We start from the raw sequence: 24,213 nt of genomic DNA on the forward strand, positions 1-24,213 counted from the left end.
TCAGGTGTTTTAGACAGGCAAAGTAACACAGCTTCACAGAGTTAAACAAATGCAACATAAACAAAAGTAACACAGCTTAAAATAATAGTCTACAACAGTGAATGATTCCAGATTCTTTCCAGAAGTTTCTACATTCTGGGGGGGAAGGGTGTCAGCCAGCTTCTGTTGATCATAATTACAAGTATTTGGACTAATAAAAGTATTATGGGGGAACTATGGGGATGGTTCAGCAGTATAGAGCACTGGTTCGCCCGGTGGTGGTGGCGCACGCCTTTAATCCCAGCACTTGGGAGACAGACGGCTGGATCTCTGTGAGTTCGAGGCCAGCCTGGTCTACAAGAGCTAGTTCCAGGACAAAACAAAACAAAACACACACACAAAGAGCACTGGTTCTTCTTCGAGAGGACTGGGACATCCACATGGTTGCTTACAACAGTCACTCTAGTTCCAAGGGACCTACTCTGTTTTGGCTTCTTCTGTGGGCTCCAGGCACATAGTGGTGCACAGACATATATGCAGGTGAAACACCTACACACTCGTATTTTTTTTTAACTAAGGACAATAGGGAGTTGGGGACTCTCCCTGAGCTGAAGTAAACAAACATCTACCCCCTCTTTAGAGAGCACAGACAACAAACCAAAGTAGGGTTCCAGCTTCGGGAACCAATGCCTTTATTGAACTTATTTACAGAGCATGGGGGGTTATTTACAGAGCATGGGGGGTTATTTACAGAGCATGGGGGGTTATTTACAGAATATGGTGGGGGGTTATTTACAGAGCATGGTGGGAGTTATTTACAGGGCATGGGGGGTTATTTACAGAGCATGGGGGGTTATTTACCGAGCATGGTGGGGGTTATTTACAGGGCTATGGGTGACCCTGAAACAGCTGCACCACTGGAAAGTCACACTCCAGCATGGACAACAGGTTCCTTACAGCTGTGTAGATGGAGTCTCCAGTCAGTCAGCCTACACTCTCATGTGCTCTGGTCTTCCCTCCTGAGAAATGAGGCCACATGCAGTTAGAGAAGAACTGCAGTCCAAAGGCTGGGAGGAGCCGGAGAGAGCTGCTGGGATCTCACACCCCTGCTCTTTTTCTATGGGGGAATGGCAATGGCCAACAAGCCAGATCTGGTTTCTCGTAAGCGGTCCCAGCTGCTCTGATGAAGATGATGACTTACGCTTGGGGGAGGAGGCAGTGTTCTACAACACTGGGATGCCAGACACCTTGTCTAATTATTTTTTTAAAGAAGTATTTCGTGAAGCTGGGCATAGTGGTGTGTATGTGTTGTAAACCCAGCAGGGATGGGGGTGAGATGTTGAGGCAAGATTTTTCTTCTCTGTTTTGAAACAGAATCTTGCTAGATAGCCTAGGACAGGCTCAGTGTCAGTCATCCTTCTGCCTCAGCTCTCTCAGTACTAAGATACATACCTATATCACCATGCCTGGCTTAAAGAAAAATATTGAGGGGGCTAGAGAGATGGCTCAGCGGTTAAGAGCACTGCTTGCTCTTCCAAAGGTCCTGAGTTCAATTCCCGGCAACCACATGGTGGCTCACAACCATCTGTAATGAGGTCTGATGCCCTCTTCTGGCCTGCAGGCATACACGTAGAAAGAATATTGTATACATAATAAATAAATATTTAAAAAAAGAAAGATACTGAGTTTGACATCAACTTGGATACACACCCCACCTTTAAAAAGTATTATAGTCTTCTTTTTTTTTTAATTTTTTGGTTTTTCGAGACAGGGTTTCTCTGTGGCTCTGGAGCCTGTCCTGGAACTTGCTCTGTAGACCAGGCTGGTCTCGAACTCACAGAGATCCGCCTGCCTCTGCCTCCCGAGTGCTGGGATTAAAGGCATGCGCCACCATCGCCTGGCTATTATAGTCTTCTGTGATCAAACCAAATGCAAGGGCTCAGAAGGTCCTATCCTGTTCTTGTGCAAGGAGATATTTCTAGAAGGCTCTGCTCAAAATCAGAGAAAGATAAAGCCTGGAGTGACAGGGAACTTTACCAAGGAGAGAACAGGACTGGGGCATAATTTTCCTGACCCAGGACCTCATAAGAACATGGATGTAAATAAATGGGGTAGAATCTGCTCATGCTGAAGACACAGGCCTGGCTCAGCAAAGGTGAAATGTGGGCAGTACAGGACAGCCCAGTGAGAGCACTGCCAGAAAGGTTAAATGTGTGTATTGTTTTCATAGGTGCAGTGCGGAGAAAGAATGCTCAGGGCTGGTGGGGCTGGTGAAAGGCTCAGTGGGTAAAGGCACTTACCAGACAAGTTGGGGTAACCTGAGTTCCTCCCTAGAAACCCAGGTAAAAGTGAGAGGAGACAACTGAGTCAACCATGTTGTCCCCTGACCTCCACAGTGTACAATGGAACACCCCCCCATAATAATAAATTAAAGAAACAGGCCTGGTGACATACACACACACACACACACACACACACACACACACACACACACACACCTATATGATCCCAGCACTTGGTAGGCAGAAGTAGGCCATCCTCAGTTACATAGTGAGTTTGCAGCAAGGCCTTGTGTACAAAGCAAGCAAGCAAACAAAAAACACCTCCAATAAAACAACTTGGCAATCAATCAATAGAGATCTGGCAAAATAAATAAATAAATAAATAAATAAATAAATAAATAAATCAGGTCCACCACTCCATGTAAAACATGCAGCATGGGAGCAGCGGGCCATGGGAGCAGCCTGTTTTTAACACTAGGGTGCAGAGGGACGGAGGTTTCTGAATTCAAAGACAGCCTGGTCTGTGAGGTGAATTCCAGGCCAACTGGGACTATATGGTTAAATCCTGATTTTAAAAAGAGCAACCACAAAAAGAAAGACAGTTCCTGTGTACCTATTGCAATTATTTCTCAGACACCTGACAAAAGGAAAAAAGTGATATGAAGGGTAAAGCAGCAAGCATATCTACCAAATTAACATTGTGGGGAGTATTTTTTCAGACAGGGTTTCTCTGTTAAACAGTCCTCACTGTCCTTGGAACTCACTTTGTAGACCGGGCTGGCCTTGAACTCACAGAGATCTGCCTGTCTTTGCCTCTGAAGTGCTGGGATTAAAAGCGTGCACCACCGTCACCCAACTGGGAGTAGTTTCTAAAACTCCTAACTTGGATGCTTCCTCACAGGGGGCGAAATGTGTATGTGACAAGATTTTGTTTTGCTTTAGCTTCCAGAGTAGCTGGGACTACAGTTGTGACTGCCCTGCTAGATTTTTTCCCCCTGCATATCCCCTTTTTACATTGTTTATTTTGAATATATTAACACAAAATCTCCAAAATTCCGTTCATTGACTGATGGTTTGGAAAAAATGATACACAATTTCTCTTAAGGAGCAACTAATATTTTGTTTAACCAGCTTTTTATTGGCCATTCAAATTGTGGGAAAAGAGGCCACAGGAAATGGCTTGGAAAACAGAAGGCGAGCAAAGATTGAACAAAATTATAGAATAAAAAATTAAGATTTGGGGATTTCCCAAGGATATCCTGGAGAGAAGGGCTGAGGAGGACCCAGAATAGAAGCAAGCTTCCCCTTAGTGAGACAGGAAAAATGCAGGATGGAGAAAGATCATCAGGATGGTAGGCTCTGCGACATTGGTGATAAGAATGATGCAAAGTCTTTTAAGAACAGAGACAGAAGCCGGGTGTAGTGGCACACACCTTTAATATCAGTGCTTGGGAGGTGGTGGCAGGTGGATCTCTGTGACTTCGAGGCTAGCCTGATCAATATAATGAGTTCCAGGACAGCCAGAGCTACATAGTGAGACCTTGTCACAAATAAACAACAACCAAAGAACAGAGACAGTTGGGGGGCTCAGGATAATTTTAGGTCACTTGCTGTGCCGTGCTGAAAGGAGGCGCTCTCTCTGAGGCTCTGACTTGGAAAGTAGAAAGGCCTATTACATTTAAGTGTCTTATGGGGGAAATCGGTGCAGAGTCAGGGGGATACCAGCCCTGGGCCCACAGTTTTTCCTGCAGAGTTCTTTATAACATTAAAGGCCAACAGGCCCAGGTTGATTAGTCAGGACTGGTGGGACTTTTTCACCCACTTTCCCTTACTCTCCCCACCAATGCCCAATACCCAGGGACCATACCTCAAACAAACAAACAAAAAACCAATATGATGCCGGGCGGTGGTGGCGCACTCGGGAGGCAGAGGCAGGTGGATCTCTGTGAGTTCGAGACCAGCCTGGTCTACAAGAGCGAGTTCCAGGACAGGCTTCAAAACCACAGAGAAACCCTGTCTCGAAAAAAAAAAAAAAAAAACCAATATGACACTAAAATCCTTGATCATAAGATATTTTTGTTTGGAGTTGGTGATATAGCTCAGTTAATAGTCTTTGTCTTGTACACATAAAGCCTCAGGCTCATACTCAGCAATGTCTAAAGCCTCTGTGGTGGCACAAGCCTGTAATCCCAGCACTCAGAAGGCAGAGGCAGGAGGATCAGAAAGTAAAGGTTGTCCTTGGCTACATAGGAAGTTGCAGGCCACTCTGAACTTCATGAGACCATCTCAGGAAGGAAAAAAGAAAGAAGAAAGGAAGGAAGGAAAGGCTTGGAGGCAATACAGTAGAAGGTTGCTTATCTAACATCTAGGAAGACCTGGGTTCAAATTTAGCATCAACCACCCCACCAAAAAAGGGGGGAAGCACTTGCTGTGGAGACATGAGGATCTATATTCAAATCCTCAGCACCACACAAAAAGCCAGGTATAGCTGGGTGGTGGTGGCACACACCTTTAATTTCAGCACTAGGAGGCAGAGGCAGGCAGATCTCTGAGTTTGAGACCAACTTGGTCTATAGTTCTAGAACTGGCTCCAACGCTACTGAGAAACCCTGTCTCAAAAAAGCAAACAAACAAAAAAGTCAAGTATACCTGTAGCGCCAGTGTGCTGTGGGCAGCGGGGGAGGAACAGAAGGAACACTAGGGCTTGCTTGCCACCAGCTTAGCTCCAGGTCCAGCGAGAAACCCACTCTCAAGGGAATAGGCAGAGAGTGGAAGAACAGGACCCAACAACCTCTGCTCATGTACATGAGAGCATCACATACAAAATATGTTTGCTCAGAAATTAAAAATCCATTTCAATTTTAAAAGGAACATTTACCTGTATTTTTGTCATTTTCAATGGTCTTTGGCTTATCCCGGCTTCTCAGAACTTCCATTGAATCCTTTCTGACCTCCTTTGACAGTCAATGCTGCTCTTCTGACAAGGTCTACAGGGGTGCACCACAGTGGATCCCAGGCTTGTTGATGGTCGGCTGTGGCACAGCTGAGTACTCCGTCTTCATGGCCCGCACTAGGCCTCACCATCTAACTATACCTCCGATAAGTTTGTACCTCTACCCTGGACACATCAGCCTCACAATCCCTGTCTCCCTGCCTTCCTTCCCTTTCGCCCCATGCAGCTCATGCTTCAAGCCCGACCTCTCCAGGAGTTGCACCTGCTGCTTCATGTACCACGAGCTCAGCACGTCTTACATAGGCCAGCTACAAGCACTACTACCACCTAGGATTGCCCATTTCTTCTTCATGTAGGTCAGCCTCCTAACCCTGTCACATGTAAATCATCCCCCAACACAGTGCCTGTCCTGACTGACACAGGCTAAAATGTCAAAATGGGTAATTCAATGAATGACCATGCAAAGGCCAGCATGCTGGAAGTTACTACCTTTGGTCAGTTCTGAGAGCAGAGCTTATTGTCCCCAGGGCCTGTATCAGGACTGGGGCCACTCATGGTGTAGCTGAAGGCACCAGTACAACCATAGAGCCCCAGAAACCCACTGGAGCATGCTCCAGGAACCCACAGGGAGGCACTGTGGGCGTTGGTGCTCACTGGCTATGTATGGCTTCTCTAGACCAGTGTTCTCCAGCATTCGGTGTCATGCCACTGTGGCAAGCCTACGGAAGATCAAGCATGTGTTTCCCACGTCTATCCTCAGGTAGCTACACGGTTCCATTCTCACACATGTCCTCTCTCTCCTACATTTCAAGCTTAACAAGAATTGGGTCTTATACATGGTCACTAAATGTTTAATAATGATCAACGGCCATCTATCTTCAATCTTGTCCTCGAAACACTTTCTATAGAATGACACAACTCACAAAATGTTAAGGGACCAGGTCAAGCTTGGTGGCGCACGCCTTTAATTCCAGCACTCAAGAGACAGAGGCATGCAGATCTCTGTGAGTTCCAGGTCAGACTGGTCTACAAAGCAAGTTCTAGTTTAGGCAGGATGTCATAGTGAGACACTGTCTTCAAAAACAAAAACAAAAAAAAGTGTTCCACAGGGTGCATGCCTTTAATCCCAGCAGCTGGGAGGCAGAGACAGACAGGTGTCTATATGTGAGGCCAGTCTGGTCTACAGAGCAAGTTCCAGGATGGCCAAGGCTACGCAGAGACCTTGTGTCAAAAACAAAACAAAACAAAACAACAAACATAAAAACCAAAAGAACTCAAAGAGTTAAGGGACTCAGGTCGTGCCCAGTGTCACACAGCAGTTCTCTAGAGGGCAGGCATGACTACCATGGAGCTGAGTTGTGGTGGCCTACGGGAGACCTTGGTCCACAGTCACAATAAAACAAACAAAATACAACCACTGGGTCTATGGTAATGGCAGGGAGGCTGTTAATGTCCCTTGTGGAAGGAGGGGGAAGGGTGACAGCTGACCTCCCCCAGCCCCAGTTGTATATAATTGTAGACACGCTAGTGTGTGAGGGAGCAGACTGACCGAGGATGGAACTCTGCAGTGCGCTACTGCCTGAGTTGTCCAAGCTTCTGCAAGCACACTTACCAAGCTGCACTGGGTGGAATCCATCTTTGGTTTGTTGGAGTGAATACTACTTATATGGCTCCCCAGGCCCCTCCTTGTCTGTCTCCCTGTACTCTTGAGCAGCAGCCTTTGCAAGGCTCTGTACGTAGAAGGGTGTAGTGACTGGACAAAGAAATGATGTGATCCGTGCGTCAGCTGTTTGGACAATGAGTACAGGTCCAGAAGAGCCCAGAAGTTCTGAGCGCTAGGTGTTTTAATCTTCCTGGCTCCCCACACCCCTCTCACTATTTGAGGCTATTAGCACACACACACACACACACACACCCCACATAGCTGGAGAGATGGGTTCTTGCTGTTCTCGCTGAAGACCTGGATTTGGTTCCTAGCACCCACATCAGGAGAATGTCGTGGAGGGCTCCAGAGCCTTGGCTGTCAACAGCTCCATCACTATACTTCTTTGGGAATCAGCTTCTTGGAGGTAAAATAAAGGAACTCAAGCTATGTGTCAAATGTTTTAAACTTATGTCTCAGTCGCTATTACCCCTCCCACACACACTTTCAGCAGTCAAAAATATTTGGATCTTACTTTCCATGATTTAGATTATGAATTATTGTCTTTGTATGCATTTGAAAAGGAGTAGATTGTCCCCCCAAACAATCCCTGAACTGGAGGGTCCCCTCCTACTCTGCTAGAACTCCACTGAACCCTCCCTTGTACTCATCTCAAAGTAACTTGTTTTCCTAAGATCAGCCCCCTTCAAAAAGCTGAGTGAAGAAGTTCCAGCTTATTGGGTTGCAGTTCATTGAGGTCTGCTGGAGGATGCCATGCTGGAGAACACTCCAGCTTTGGGAACATGCAGTCTGCAATCTGGATACCTTTTATTTAATTTCAAGAATTCCCTTTGCACGGCAAAAAGGGGTCTGAGGAAAGCGGAGCAGCGCAGATGAGCAGGACAGGAGCAGAGCGCTCACAGAGGTGGTGCCATGAAATGCCGGCCACCCACCACGCTCCCTGGCTGGGAAAGAAACAGGATCCACAAGAGGAGCGGGAAAGCCATTTTAGACACAAACAAGGGTCCTGGGGCATGCCACCCCACCCCAGTGCCTGGCCATGCAAGATGCTGAAATGGAGACTGGCCCACCAGGCTGCGGTGCTGGGAGCCGCGGAGCGATGCACCAACATGAAAGGGAGTCCTTTGGCGCTTCCCAAAGCGCCGGCAGGGTCAGAGCATAGTAGGTCTGTGTCCATGTCCATGAGCACGATCAGTTAACAGATAGCACCAACTGGGATGCCCAGGGCAGGAGAGAGCTGAGGCTCTAGCACCCACTTGCCCAGCCCTCCTGGGCAGTCTCATTCCTTGGTGGCTACTCTGGCAGCTGGTCTTTCCTCACCCTGTGCCCTGGGAAACTGGAGTAAACCATCAGGGTGAGGTCTGACCCAGGGCACCAGCTGCCTCTGGAGGGTCTGGCCTTAACTGTGCAGTGAAAAGCTGCTGCTGCACCTGACCGAATGATCAGAGTTAGGAAAGACGGGCTGGGGGACCAGGATGCTAGGGCCCACATTCAGGCCAAGAGCCTAACCGAGAACAAGCCTAGCCATTTTACAGCCAATAGGTTCCCCATTCCCAGTAACCCCAGGAGTTGGCCCCTGTTGCTTCTGAGGGGATTTGGAGAATCCGGGGAGGGAAGGGAGAGAGGAGAGAGACCAGGAAGGCCAGGTGAGAGCGGTCTGAGACCGACAGAGGTAGGCAGTGTGTGCGGTGGGGACACTGCACTGGGCTGGAGCCCGGGTGCGGCTTGGCCGCCATGTTCTCTGTGTCTCACTTTCCTCAGTTACCACATCAGGAAAACCCTACCCCACCCATCTCGAAGGGATAAGCTAAGGGTGTAAATAGTTAACGGATAGAAAACACTTCTTAAAAAAGTATAAAGCGCTGTCAGAGCGCGAGGCAGTGTTGTTATGAGAATGTTACCCTTAGCGCATCCCTCAGTTTCCAATACGTCTTTGTTTTCTTCTTCAGGGTGTCTCCTCACCTTAGGATGAATAGTATTTCCTTATTTCAGAAGGGTTTTGAGACTCCCTGGTCACTTTCCCTGATCAGATCTGTGGCCCGGTGGCCAGTGGGCAGACTAGGAAGTCCGAGGCATGTCCAAACGATTTCTGCTGCCTTGCTGTCCCTTTGGAACCTTCCCTGGCCACTGGGTCCACCCTATGAGATGAACTGAACTGTCCACGAGAGTTGGACAGTACTGGGGTACCCCGGTCCACCCCTTGGAATACCCTGTCTGGAGTGCAATTCCTGTGCCGATTTCCAGCAGGAGGTGGGGAGAGGGCGGGGAGGTGCGCTGAGAACAGTGGGGCAGGAGGTTTGGTCCTCAGGAACCCTGGCCTGCCCCAACTCCAGTCTGGTCCTCCCCGCCCCCCAGCCCAACCCTAGTCTCGTTCTGGCGGCACCTGGAGCGGCCGTGGGGCCCCCAGGCCCGGGCCGTTGTGCACGCGCAGGTGGTCCTTGAGTGACTCCTTGTAGCGGAAGCTCTTGCCGCACTCGCCACACGTGTAGGGCCGCTCGCCCGTGTGGATGCGCTGGTGCTTTAGCAGGTTCTGCTTGCGGATGAAGCTCTTGCCACAAAGCGCGCACTGGAAGGGCCTCTCGCCCGTGTGCAGCCGCTGGTGGTTCTGCAGGTGCTCCTTGCGGCTGTAGGTCTTCTCGCATTCGGAGCATTTGTAAGGCCGCTCGCCACGGTGCGTCATCTGGTGGCGGATGAGGCCAGAGTGACAGTTGAAGCTCTTCTCGCACTCGGCGCACTCGTAGGGCCGTTCCTTGGTGTGGCTGCGGTGGTGGATGATGAGGCTCTTGCGCACGCCGAAGGTCTTGCCACACTCCAGGCAAGAGTAGGGCTTGCTGCGCGCGCCATGAGCCAGGAGGCTTCGCCGCAGGCCGCCCGGGCAGCAGCTGCCGCAGCCACTGCCCGCACCCGCGCCTGCATCGGTACCGCTGCCACTACCCGCACCAGTGCTGCCGCCACCGCCACCGCCACCGCCACCGCCACCGCCACTGCCGCCGCCACCTCCCGCGCTGCCTTCCCCACCCGGCTGAGTCTCGCCTCCGCTACTGCGCTCCCCCGGGAGCGCGGGGAAGCCGTCCTCCAGTAGGTTGCGGTTCCCGGAGCCGCCAGGGTTCTCTGGCACCGCCAAGGCGGGCAAGCTCTGCTGGTGAGGTTGGGGTTGAGGCTGCGCAGAAGCAGAAGCGGGGGGTGGATTCTTCACCAGCAGCAGACTGTCACCTAGAAGTGGGGAGAGAAACAGAAGTGACACGCTGATAGTGCTCTTCTTCAGGATCCCACAGTGTCCCAGAGCGGGACTTGATCCTCTGGGCCTCAGCTTCTCTAATAAAATGATATCAAATGCTCACCAAAGCCCTTGCGCTTTGGAATTAGGGATAGGAAAGCCCTCCAGATCTCTTCTGCTACCCAGAAGTCAACTTACTTCAAAGGTAGACTGTTCAGGGGTCTAGAGCACCAGCTCTTCCTCGAGATCTGGGTTGGATTCCCAGCATCCACAACACAGCTCAACTGTCTAACTCTAGTTCTAGGGGATCTGATGCCCTCTTCTGGCCTCCATGGGCACCAGGCACACCCAGGGAACATAGATATAGCTCCCAGCACTCTGCGGATCTCTGAGTTCGAGGCCAACCTGGTCTAGAGAGCAAGTTCCAGGACAATGTTATTTATCTTTGGAGATTCTCTGAAGGCGAAGGAGAGAATTTTCCCTAGGTGAAAACCCATCTAGAGTCTTACCAGAATGGAACACAGTGAGCTCAGGCTTAAACCTCAGAAAGATGTGCAGTTAGGGCCTGAAAAGAAGTTGGGTGACCAGGATGGTGTGAGTCCTATCAGGACCTAAGATAACCTGGCCTCTAGCAAAACTGTGATGGCATTTCACAACATGTCTCACCAGGAAACTGCTTCTGCCCAGGCAATAGTGCCTTTCCTGTGCACCCTGAGCTCACCACTGTCTGGGTACCAGTGTGTGTGTGTGAGCGTGTGCATGTGTGTGGCAAGGGAGCAGTGGGCAGAGTCCAGACTCTCTGTGTCAGAACCATGACCTCAATTCCCTATATTTAGGAGTCTTCTTATGCCTCCTCCTCCATCATAATGTTATGTCCTCCCCCTGAAGAGGAGCTGAGGAGCCTGACCCCCATTCAGAGGCAGCCTGTGGGAGTAGAGCTAAATGGAGGCCACTTCTCAAGTCACAACGGCCACGTTTCTACCCTATCCTTGAGACTCGTTGGGACCTGAAGCCAGTTCTTAAATACCACCTTACACAGACCCGGCTGCCCTCCCTCTGGCCTAGTCAACCTTGACCAATATTTCTAGAGGAGTGGCCAGGAACAAAGCCAAATTCATTCTCACCTGTACTCTGGATGCTCAAATGCATTACCCTGGCTCCAGAGCATTTTGTGAGATTGGCCGCTGTAGCAGCTACACATGGGTTGTTGCTGCTGCTCCACCAAAGCCTGTGACTTCACTGCTTTCACATGTTCATCCATTCCCAGAGATGCTTCCCGGGGAACCCACCTGTACTACCTTACTCTGACAATCCTTGAATCTCAGCATGACCAGCGTCCACTGTCTCCCTCTCCAGCATGCTCTGCAGCCCAGCCTTCGTTTATTTTTGCTTGGCCAATTCAGCACTCAAGGTCTAGCAATACAATCACTGGATGGCGAACACTCTGGTGGCTTTTGATTCCTCCACAGTTCAGTTGCCTAGAGAACCCCAACCCTCCTGCTTCTCTCAAGCACTTGCATGTTGCTGCAGGAAACTGTCCCCCTGTCCTGAGGGCCCCCCTCCCCCGACCCGGTGTCCTGGCTCTTGTCCTCAGTAACTTCTGCCTTCTACTCTGCCATTGTCGAATCCCAGGCCCCATTCTCTTCCAGCTGAGTCTCCTTGTGCATGGCATAAGAGCTTTCCGTTTCCAGTTACTGCTGGGCACTGGTTCAGATACAAGCAAGAGATGAGATCTGATAATCAGGTGTGAGAACTCTGCTCTGGGAGACTTCTGGAAGGTTCCTTAGTCCTTAGAGCATTTTTTCTCAACCTTCCTAATGCTGTGACCCTTTAATATAATTTCTTAAGTTGTGGTGACCCCCAACCATAAAATTATTTTCATTGCTACTTCATTAATATAATTTTGCTACTGTTATAAATCATAATATAAATATCTGTGTTTTCTAATGGTCTTAGGTGACCCCTGTGAAAGGGTCATTCCACCCCCTAAAAGGTGTGGTGACCCACAAGTTGAGAAACATTGCCTTAGAGCTTATAGGAAAAAAAAATGGACTTTCCTCTGCCCTCCAAGTCTGTAGGTGATGCCTGGGATAGCTGATGTGATGTTGACGTCAGCCCAAGGTTGGTGCCACACCAAGGTAGCCACTGAAAGAGGTAGAAAGAACCTAGTTCCTCAAAACATAGCTGGGTTCTCAAATCAAGTAAGCCTGACCTTGAACTGCCTGCTGTAGTTACATAGAAGAATAAACTTCTTTATCCCTCAAGGTAGTTGAAATCAGACTCTAAAGGAGTAAAGAGTCTAGGTATTGGAGCTGGATAGATGTTAAGAGTACTTGCTGCCCTTCCAGGGGTCCAGTGTTAGGTTTTCAGCACCCACAAGGCAGCTTACAACCATCTGTAACTCCAGTTCCAAGGAACCTGATGCCTTCTTCTGACCTGTTGGGTATGCACACACATGTGCACAGGCACACACACACAACTCCCCCAGCCCTAGCACCTAAAGGCCTCTTGGCTTTGTTCTTGCACTTCCCTCTAGTCTGTTATTCCAGACAGATCCGTGTCTCCTCTTTTTTTGGGGGGGGGGGGTTCTAGAGCATATCCAGCTATCCCTTTCCCAGGAGGCTTTTCCTGGTTCTCTTGCCCTTAGCCCTATTGCTTGCTCCCATCTTCCTGTTTTCCCCGATCTGGACCCTCGGAGGACTGGCCACCCTCTACCTTTGCTTAACCTGATTGCTTTTTGGCTTGTTTATTGTCCTTCCCTCCCTACAAAGGAAAAGGTCTTTCGGCCCTGTCTGTCCTGTGGACTTTCAACACTGCACAGCCCTGAATAAGCACTAGTAAATTACTGTTAAATAAACAGAAACTAGAAAATGTGGGACTCATTGTTTTGATCCAAGGCAGTGGTTAACATGGAAATTTCAAGAAAGTGCCTTCAAAACACTGGGAATCTGGGTAGAGGGTACCTAGCTCAGCCTCCTCTGGAAGCCATCATGTAGCCAATGGACTTTAAAATCCTATCCTGACCTGCCTAACAGAGTCTCACACACAGCAGTTTTTAGTGAACTGGATTTCCAATCTTCCCCTATAGTCTCAATTCACATTTATCAGTATATAAAATAAGGAGCCTCTTTCACTAAAATACCATGTCCAGTTGGGCTGAATGGCCTTGAGTCCAGCAAAGCACCCTGTGTACCACTCCCCCTTGTGCACGGCCGAGGGCTTGGGAAGGAGGCTGGTCAGCCAGTACATATTTCTGCATTTCATCCTCTGCCTCTATCACCCTCTTTCCCGGCAATCCCTTTCCAGAAGGTTCTTACACATAATACCACATCTTTCAAACATCTATCTAGTTCTTCCTGGAAATCACTATACTAAGGCTACCATAAAAAAAAAAAAAAAAAAAAAAAGGATTGTCATCTATGGGGCTGAAGAGATGCCCCAGTGGTTAAGAACACTTGTTCTTGTAGAGGACCCAGGTTCAATTCCAAGCACCCACATGGTGGCTCACCACTGTCTATAACTCCAGTTCTAGGGGATCCAATGACCTCTTCTGACCTCCACATTTAAATGGTTCATAGACATACATGTGAACAATACTATACACATAAACTAAAATAAATAAATCTAAAGGTTTTAAGGATCTTATTTTAATTATATGTGTTGGTGTGGGGCTATGTACATGGGTGCAGTGCTCACAGAGGCTAGGGGTCACACATTCTCTGGAAGTGGAGTTGCAAGGGATTGGGAGCCACCTGCTAAGGGAGGGTGCTGGCAACCAAACAAAGAGTGGTATGTTCTCTTAACTACTGAGCTGCCTCTCCAGTCCAAAAGATTTGGAAGATCTAGGCTTTTGTTTTTGTTTTATTTTAATGATTATTATGTATCTGTTGTCCTAGAACCATCTAAAACCTCACAGAACCACAGATGGAATGCTGGTTTCAAATTCTCGTCTTAATAAGCAGGAGGCAGATTCTCTTCAGCAGAAAAAAGAGAGGTCTTGCAAAAAGGCTATAGTAACTGATAGGGGAAACATTTCTAGATCCTCATACTGCTGTAATTCTGGGCATTGCCTCCCAAATTCTAGGGCTCAAAGACATCCCCCAAATAAAATACCCTGACCCAAAATGCCCTATGAATTATCATATTCAAACTAAAGTAGGAAATAGGCCTTTGTAAAGCCTAGCCTTTGTAAAGTTCTCTGGGGGCTTTCCCAGATCTGTTGCTACACCTGCACAAACCCAAGGAAAGGCTCCTCTGGGCCCATGTGCTCCTAGCCACCTGGAGAAACAGGAGTGTAGGACCATGGACAAGGGCTGAGCAAACTTCCTGGCAATGCCTGGTGAGCTAGGTCCTATGCCTTCAAAGCTAGACCTAGAGGGCCAGGAATGTGCCTCTGTTGTTAGAGTGCCTACCCTAATATGTTTAAAGCATTGGGTTTGATTTTCAGAACGACATAAAACCGGGTCTGTGGTCACAGGCCTACAATCCCAGCACTCAGAGGTGGAAACAGGCGTCCAAGGCCACCCTTAGCTACATAAAGAATTCAAGACCAACCTGGGCTATATGAAGTTTTTGCCCAAAACACCCTAAAACATAAAATTAAAGTAAATTAAAAATGCCAAATCCAGCCGGGTGGTGGTGGCGCACGCCTTTAATCCCAGCACTTGGGAGGCAGAGGCAGGTGGATCTCTGTGAGTTCGAGACCAGCCTGGTCTAAAAGAGCTAGTTCCAGGACAGGCTCCAAAACCACAGAGAAACCCTGTCTCGAAAAACCAAAAAAAAAAATAAAAAAATAAAATAAAATGTAAAAAAAAAAGAGCCAAATCTAGAAATGGTAGCTAGGGGCTATCGAAGTGGCTGCTATTATCATTTCTTCCAACGCCAGTGGTCAATCTTCTGGTTCTCCTCCACATACATTCCACTTCAAACAAGGACTCACCTCTCCCATCCAGTGATAATTCCTCCAGACTTTAAAAGGCTGCCACCAGCAAAATCACCCTAGAAGGGAATAGGCTGAGGCAAGCAACTCTACTGCAGGCTTCAACTACTCTGGACCTAATACCCAAGGTATCTAGAAGAGGCACACATTACTCACTTGGGCCAGAGTCTAGTCCAAGCTCCCCTTCCATTGAGTCACGCGGGCCCCATGGGTACGGCTGCTCTTCCTGCTTGATCCAGGACAAAATGTCATGTGCTGAGATGAGAGATTCTGTTGTCAGAAAAAAAGGCAACCTTAAGACTTCATTTAGTTTCACCGAGCACCTACTATCCACTGACCAGAGAGACCACGGGGCCAGGCTATGCTGGAGAAAAGCTCAGCTTCGAAGGCCCACAGCACCACAGCTGGCTGGTCTGACGAACAGTGCAAAGGCAGCAGCCAGGGCCACTGACAAGCCCATGGAAAAACCTGAGGACTCTGAGGGGACTCTGCTTCTGCCTGCTGGGTCCTCTCACCAGACTCCTAGGCTAAATTTCTCATCCTCTCTCCAGATATGTAGGGTAGGATGAGACCTCCCAGCTCTACAAATTCATATATAAACCCATGCCCAGCCCAGGTGGTGAGTTTCCCTAAACAGCTGGAACATCCCCAGAGTTTTCATGGGAGTTATCATACAAATGGAATTCCAGAAAGGGACTGGAGAGGTGGCCCGAGATTGACAGCCCTTGCTGCTCTTGCAGAGGACCCAAGTTCATTCCACCTACATCAGCAGCTCACAACTGGAGCCCCAGGAAATCTGGCCTCTGTAGGCACCCACATACAAATAATTAAAAATAAAATACGTCCTGAAAAAAAAAAAGAAATTCCAGAAAATATAAATTACTTGCTCTTTGACACACACAAATACACATGGCTTTTAGAAGCCTTTTGGTTTTGAATCTTCAAAAAGCAATGCCAAAGTAATTTTTGTATCAGTTCCATTGACACAATGAATATTAAATTTAATAATTCACTGTGACATCTCTCTCACCTGAATTGGGATCTGTGGGAATATCTCTCTCTGCCAAATCTTGCTGGTCCCACACACACTGCGGTTCCTCTTGCTTAATCCGGGACAAGAGGTCCTGGGCAGAGATGGGGGAGTCTACTTGGGAGAACACAGGCGACAAGGCGTTAGAGAAGGGGAATTCTCACCAGTCTGTGTTTTCAGTGAGTAGGATTTCATGCAATTGTTTGTTTTCCTTAAAAGTTAAGGATAAGAATAAATAAATTATCCCACTTAACTAAAGGTTCCAGCCACTCTGGCCGTAATGAATGGAGCTGTGGCTGAAGTCTAGGGGACGTCACAGGGCAGTGAGTAGGATACAGAATGTCCCCAGACACTTAACTAGCCAGGATGAGGTCTCTGCTCTGGAGCTATGGCCTCAACAGAAGAAGGGACCTCATGAAGGCATGTCCCAGGAAAACAGCCCTCCCAAGGAGGCCTCTTATCAGTATCTGAACGGAACTTTGCTAAGACAAAACATCCTTTTATTCATAGGCTACTAAACCAGTATACAACACCAGTAATCCCCACGCTCGGGAAGGGGAGGCAGGAGGATCAGAAGTTCAGGTCACCCCTGATTACATAGAAAGTTCGAGGCTGGCTACATGAGTCTCTCTATCAAAATTTTTTCTCTTTTTTTGTAATCAAACCCAATTTATCCTTTATTTATCACCTTCTTATCTCTTTTTTTTCTAAAAATATTTATTTATTTATTATGTATATGACATTCTGTCTGCATGTATGCCTGCAGGCCAGAAGAGGGCATCAGATCTCATTACAGATGGTTGTAGGCCACCATGTGGTTGCTGAAAATTGAACTCAGGACCTTTAGAAGAGCAGGCAGTGCTCTTAACCACTGAGCCATCTCTCCAGCCCCACCTTCTTATCTCTTAATGGTTTCTAGAGACTTGATGCTTTAAGGAATTCATCTGACAACCAGTGGAGGCACAGCTGCTACCCTTTGGCCGCCATCACTTGCCTGCGTGTCTCAGGCTTTCCTGGAGGAGGGATGAGGTTGGAGCAAATGGCAGCTACCTTCAGTGTCCACATGGCAATACCACTCAGGTATCGGTCAAACATCATTCCAGATGTTATTATGAAGGGATTTTTAGGTGAGATTAACACTGAAGCTGGTAGACTGAATAAAGCAGATGATCCACTATAATGGGGATGGGCCTCATCCAACCTGGGGAAGGTCTTAACTGAAAAAGATGACCAACCCAAGGAAGAAGGGATTCTGTCAGCAGACAGTCTTTCCCGGGCCCCATCCTGCTGGCCTTCTTGCTAGCAAATTTTGGATCTGTCAGACACTATAATCACAATAGCCAGTTTGTTAAAAACAAGTCCCTCTAAATGTACCCATGTACATGCTCCCATTGCACACACACAAACCATTGGTTCCATCTCTCTGGAGAACTGGCCTCATGCACACACCTGCCATAACAGATTCTCCATCTAAGTACAGCTCAGCTAAAACACCATGGAGGAGCAGCTCCCCATGGACATGCAGCAACGGGGTACCTGGCGTGGAAGTGGCAGCCCATAAATATTTGTGTAATGTAGTTCTGTGGTCCAGGAACAGGTCTTACTGGCTTTGATATTCTGCCACCCAGAGAGCCCAATAAAATGCTTGTACTAAGCTGTTTTTATAAGGAACAGAGGGATGATCCAAAACTTACTAGACAAAGGACAGAGAGAAAAAAAAACAGAACAGGAAAAGCTGAATGTAGTTATAAACCCTCAATGCTGAGCACTATGTTTATGCCTCTGTAGACACTTTCTCAGTCCAGTTCTGCGTTCACAGCTCTTCCTTTGCTAGTCGAGCCCTCTGGGGGTTACAGACCCCTCCTCGGCCAAGCGGCTATTTGGCTCACTTACCAGTGATGGATTCTGTTGGGATGGCTCTTTCTTCCAGACCCCTCTGGCCCCGAACACACAGGGCTTCCTCTCGCTTCACCTGGGAGGACATGTCCTGTGCAGGCATCAGGGGCTCTGTTCCTGGGGAGAGAGGACCATACTTCTTAGAATCTTTTTTCAGTTTATTGGTCACCAGGGTGTTCTGTGGTCAGAATCATGGTTGTCAGCCCTCCAGGGGACAGCACAAGCGTCTTGGATCCTTACTGGAGATATGTGGGACCCTGAGGAGCAGAAAGTTCCAGGAGCAGAGAAGTGAGAATATTCAAGAAAAAGGGATAAGAAAAAGGATATGATGGCTCATGGCTGCAATCCCATCAGTCAAGAGGCTGAGGCAGGAGAATCACCATGAGTTGGAGGACAGTTTGAGCTACATAATGAGTTCTAATCCAGGTTGGGCTCAGAGTAAGACCATGTCCCAAAAAACAAGACTAGGCCAACATCAGCAAAAAGTCTGAGGAGCCACAGACAGGCACTGAAGATGGTGGGCGTTACCTTATAACTGCAGGGGCTAAGCAGAACTTGGAACATGTTTGTGCAGAGTCACTTGCCCCTGGTTTGGGTTTGTTGTTGTTGTTGTTGTTGTTGCTTGTTTGTCTGTTTTTTACTATAGTGTCCAGATGCAAACAAATTGCTCTATGAAGTAATCAGGCTGAGCATAAGAACAACCAAATCCTGATGCTGGGTAAATAAAACAGTATCCTTCAGCATAAAAGTCAACAGCCTATGTTCTTCACAGAATCCCACTTTGTGACCAACAGGACTTTTTTTTTTCTTTTTTGAGCTTTCTGGGACAATGTAATAGCTCTTGTGCTCTAGGTGGAAGACAGTTCAGGTAACAGGAAAGACTATGGAAGAATCTGAAGAGAGTGATCCTGGTTTCAACTCCACCACCACCTTGCTCCGCAAGCCACTTCACCTCTCTGGGTTTCTCTGCCCAGTTCACCTAAAGTAGATGGAGTGGTTCTGGTTCTGTTTTGTGACCCATGATGATTTGATAACTCAGTGAAACTGCTGAGGTCACAGGGCCCAAAATGTAAAAAGCTGCCATACAACATTAGAAACTGTAACCACAGCTGCGAAAGGTGCTTGAAGCCTGGGAAAGGCCACTAAAATAAAACATCCATCCTGTGAAATCCACAGAGACAGAGGCGGGCCTACCTGCAAGAAAGGGAAGTAGGGAAAGGCTAATGAGTATGTGGATTCTCAATCTGCATGTGTCCCTGCAGGCCAGAAGAGGGCACCAGATCCCATTACAGGTGGCTGTGAGACACCATGTGGTTGCTGGGAATTGAACTCAGGGCCTCTGGAAGAGCAGCCAGGGCTCTTAACCACGGAGCCATCTCTCTAGCCCCAAGTTAATAATTTAAAAGGAAGAATTTTATGACCAATAAACTATAAGAAAACTTAAGATTGGGGAGGGGAAAGAACAGTGCTGGGAATTTCCATGAAAATATTGCTTAAAAACAGTGGTGGGGGTCAAGAGCATCAACAGAGGTCAACAGTATAGTGTCACTTTGTGCCTTGCTCAACATTGTTCAAGAAGCAGAGGCACCTGGGGAAGACCTCCAGGGCAGAACTAGGGCTAGACCCTAGTGTCTTCCATCCCAGTAAAAGCTGCCAAAAGTGATATTCTTAGGACTATTGGTTCCTTTATGAGTGAGGGGAAAGACTTGGGGCAAGTGGGAAGGTGTGTGTATATCAAAGCAGAAATGGGCTGAGATGCGGATTATACTCAGGCAGTGAGCAAGCGGCCAGGCAGGACCATACTTCTGCTGCGGCCTTTTTTCCACCTCCTCTGGGAGTCTCCCAAGTCTAAGACCTCATGTACCCCATCAAGGTGTCTCAGCTCAAGCCCTTCCTTACTTTGATGGGGGAGAGTCTTCTGTTTTGTGTTGATTTCATTGGTTAATAAAGAAACTGCCTTGGCCCTGATAGGACAGAAAATTAGGTAGGCGGAGTAGACAGAACAGAATGCTGGGAGAAAGAAGCCGAGTCAGTCAGTTGCCATGATTCTCCCACTCCAGACAGACACAGGTTAAGATCTTTCCTGGTAAGCCAGCTCGTGGTGCTACACAGAATATTAGAAATGGGTTAGATCAATATGTAAGAGCTAGCCAATAAGAGGTTAAAACTAATGGGCCAAGCAGTGTTTAAAAGGATACAGTTTCCGTGTAATTATTTCAGGGCATAAGCTAGTCAGGCAGCTGTGAGCCAGGGTGGCAGGAACGCAGCCTACCACTCCGCTCCTCTCAACAGAGTGGCGCCCAACGTGGTAACAAACTCCACATAAAACCTGAGAGAGCTTAATTTTAAACAGAGAAAACACAGAGTTTAACACAGATTTTTACTGTTTGTTGGTGGCGTGCCATAGAGAGATTTCCTGATTCAGCAACAGCAGCAGAAAAAAGCTGCATCATTTTAAGGCGCGGCTTCCTGGGGCTGTGCCACCAGTGCAAACTCTGGCTTTAAAGCATTCAATGGCTTTTATTGGACTGGATGTTTATGTTCCTGCTTGGGATCCAAAGGAGAGTGCTCTGAGACCTTGCAGATGGCTCAGTGCTCCCCGCCTGCACCTGGGAAGACAGCAGAATCAGGCTTAGGCAGCGGAAGAGCATGGCGGATTCCTGCCACCATATAGAGACATGTTTTCAGACTGCACAGTGCTCTGTGTGTCAGATTTGGCTGTAACTTGGATGAAAAGAGTTTCTGTGCCGCATGCTCAGTCTCAGAGTTAAACTGCTGAGTGCGGCTCCAATGTGGACTTGCTGTGTGCCTACGACTGTGTGCAGCTCAGGGGCACCAAATGGATCTGAGGCAGGAGCGGCTGCTCCATGCTGAACTGTGCTGACCTCAAGCAGGAACAATTGTAATTACCATAACAACAGGACAGTTAAGGTTTAGACTGGCAGTAAACAGGCAGTACTGTATTACCCCTACATGGTGCAACTTAAGTTTTTAAGAAGTGCTTAGCATTTTAAGAACTGCTCCTGGATAGTAAAAAATTACAGATTCACGATAGGACAGATTCAGACATAGGCTTGGGAGAGAGAATAAAAAAAAAATAGAGAGAATAATGTTAAATTCTTTAAAGAGACAGAGTACAGAAAGTTATAGATTAAAAGAAATAAAGAAAAATAAACCATGTAAAAGTGGAAAAATCACGGAGAGTCTGGATTCTTTGTATTATTGTGTTTTCTTTAAAATTTTTGACTGTGAAAGAGCTAAGTACAGAGAGACATTTCATTATATGGGCTGCCAAGTGGAACCAGAACGGATATCATGAGGGTATGACTTCAGAATTTGGGTCTAAGGATATGATGCTTTGGAAAGGGTCTTCTTTTGTTTTCACAGAGGATGAGACCCTGTGGATTGCTTCTATCCCAATATAGTATGATAGACCACGGCCTCCTGAAAGGTTGCTGTGAACACCCTCAAAAAATTACTTCACTCAACTGCCAACTGAGATAAACCTGGCACACAGGTTACACCCTAAACGATCTGATTAACAGTGCCCTCATTCAGCAGGAAGCAGTTTGGAGAGAAAAAACTGCGCCCATGTTCCCAAATATTGCTTATAAATGTTCTTTTACATTTAAAGGGGGATATGATATAGATATGAATAATTTGCATTGGTATGGATTTTAAGGTCAATTTTGTTATATGTGTATGTATTTCTGATCTTGATTAAGGTATTGTGATTGTGTAGTTCATTTAAAAATGTAATGTATAATTAAGAAATATAGGTTGTTAATGGATAATCATCAATAATAGTAAAGCTTATAGTCATGTTAGTTAGATTTTCTAGATATATAGAGCTATATTTCAGTTAGATAGGCATTCTTCATATCTTTCAAAGACTACAGAATATGGCATTTTAAATGTTTTAATAACTTAGAGCTTTTCATGACAATGAGACACGTCTGCTCCTGGCAGCGCCAGCTACTTCAAGAGGAGGATGGGTATCGAAGAGGCTCCTTATGGAGTTGGATAGCCATTTGGGCAAGAAACTGCTCTTGCCTGGACTGTTGCATAAACTGGACACAGAGAACCCGCAGAGAGAGGACTGCTGAACTTGCCTAAAGGTGAGATGGTCTTTTGGGGTTCCTGATTCATGAAAGAGTCTGCGAGACATTCTGCAGGATACAGCAGATAGTGACCAAACTGTCTTTGGAATTTCCTGCTTCATGGAAATGTCTCTGGATACCATAGGCCTGTAGGCCAAAGATGGATGCCCCAACAGTACAGAGGAACTTTGGGTAACTGTACAGGCAGTGAGATGTCTCTGTCATTTCTAGAGTTTTAGAAGTTGCTTATTTCTTGTTTGCTTAGGTAATATTATATCCTTCTGGAGTCTTTGATGAAGTTAAAGAATGGTTAGTTATAGTTATAGTTTTCCTTAGTTAAGATAAAAGATAAAATAGATATAAATATTGTAACTGTAATTCTTGCTTTATAACTGTTTTGTTATATGTAATCTTACTATGTTAAAGTGAAAGCCTTTCTTTTTTGTTTAAACAGAAAAGGGGGAAATGATGGGGGAGAGTCTTCTGTTTTGTGTTGATTTCATTGGTTAATAAAGAAACTGCTTTGGTCCTGATAGGACAGAAAATTAGGTAGGCAGAGTAGACAGAACAGAATTCTGGGAGAAAGAAGCCGAGTCAGGCAGTCGCCATGATTTTCCCACTCCAGACAGACGCAGGTTAAGATCTTTCCTGGTAAGCCAGCTCGTGGTGCTACACAGAATATTAGAAATGGGTTAGATCAATATGTGAGAATTAGCCAATAATAGGCTAGAACTAATGGGCCAGGCAGTGTTTAAAAGAATACAGTTTGTGTGTTGTTATTTCCGGTGTAAAGCTAGCCGGGTGGTGGGACACAGCTCACTGCTGCTCCTTACTACATTACTTGGCTTTTATTTTTTGAGATAGAGTCCCACTATGTCACCCTTGCTGGTCTGGAATTCTCTACACAGACCAGGCTGGCCTCATACCCACAGAAATCAACTTGTCTCTAATGCCTCGAGTGTGAGGATTAAGGATGTGTACCACACCTAGTTTCTTCCCCTAGCTCACCTATAGGTTCAGAGCCATCAAAGTTCAGCCGATAAGTACAGTGGCTTTAGGCCCTGAGGGCATGTCTTGTAGCAGAAGTGGCTCCTGGGAACATTAAGAGCTAGTCTCTCCTGAGACACACAGTATGGACTCCATGTGTGAGTGCAGGGTGCCCAAGCTCTCCTCTTCTGTGCCTCCCTGTTCCCATCCCTAGCTCAACAGCCATTACCTGTGTCTGTAGCCACTGGGATTTCTCTCTCTTCAGGGTGATGCTGCTCCCATACACAAGGCTCTTCCCTAGGTTCTGCCTGGACTGGAGCATCTGGCTTGGACACTGGGCCATCTGTGTCTGTGAGATGGTGAGAAAGGAAAAGAAGGGTTGTATGGAGCTGACTAGTGAATGCAGACTGCCGTGGTGGAGCAGGGCTCTCTGTTGCCAGTGTTACTCAGAATGGTCATCATTATGTAAGGAAGGAAACAAACATGAAACAAGCCAACAGGATCCCCGGCTTCCAAGGCAGAAAGAACTGGTTTCCAAAATCAAGATCGCACTACCCACAGCTGACCCCAGGCTGTTACGAGGCAATACAAGGGGATAGAAACTTGCTATTTTATGGTATTTTAGATTAACAGTAGTGTCATATACACTACCACAGGCACAGGCTCAGCTGCCACCCTTTTAATTTGCATCCTATCATAAAAAGTTCCCCATTTGTTTCCAGTATGCTCCTTTGCATCCTGGAGCCCTCAGCAGAGAGCGCTTGCCAGTGGAGGAGAGGTAGCCTTACCCAGGGACATCAGGGTTTTGTAGTTCTCCTTCACCAGATTGCTGTAGAGCTCCTTCTGCCATTCATCCAAGTTCTTCCATTCATCCTCAGAGAAGTAGACAGCAATGTCGACGAAAGTCACTGGGACCTAGTCCAAGAAGGGGTTCAGTCAGCAGCCTGCTGCTGTTCCTCATCCCACTCTCCTGGGACCACAGAGCCAGCCCATCTCAGGCTTGGCCTCTGTTCCCAGCACCCCAATTTCTATATCCCAGGTCACATCTGTCCATCAAAGAGGTCCATAATTCCCTGTAGCTGACCTTCCTAGCTAACCAATAGTAATGGCGTTATTGCTACCCTTTTCCTTCTTCTTTTCTTTTTTTTTTTTTTTTGTTGTTGTTGT

General features: G+C 47.2%; 1 protein-coding gene across 2 annotated transcripts in view; it reads right to left on the reverse strand.

The window, feature by feature from the left end:
• Positions 1–7,667: 7,667 nt before the first annotated feature.
• The window catches only part of LOC126487237 (zinc finger protein 282), a 29,022-nt gene continuing 12,476 nt past the window's right edge, over positions 7,668–24,213 (reverse strand). The window contains exons 3-8 of one of the 2 annotated variants that reach the window (XM_050119951.1): positions 23,835–23,961; positions 23,276–23,395; positions 17,957–18,076; positions 16,064–16,180; positions 15,190–15,303; positions 7,668–10,090 (exon numbers count right to left, since the gene is read on the reverse strand). In XM_050119951.1, coding sequence (XP_049975908.1) covers positions 9,240–10,090; positions 15,190–15,303; positions 16,064–16,180; positions 17,957–18,076; positions 23,276–23,395; positions 23,835–23,961 — 1,449 coding nt within the window. In that variant the 3' untranslated portion in view covers positions 7,668–9,239. The remainder of the gene's footprint in view (positions 10,091–15,189; positions 15,304–16,063; positions 16,181–17,956; positions 18,077–23,275; positions 23,396–23,834; positions 23,962–24,213) is intronic. The other variant, XM_050119952.1, reaches the window with a different exon arrangement.

This window comes from Alexandromys fortis, unplaced genomic scaffold (assembly GCF_014885135.2).
Source record: "Alexandromys fortis isolate MF-2015 unplaced genomic scaffold, M_Fortis_MF-2015_v1.1 scaffold_177, whole genome shotgun sequence".
Lineage (NCBI taxonomy): Eukaryota > Metazoa > Chordata > Mammalia > Rodentia > Cricetidae > Alexandromys > Alexandromys fortis.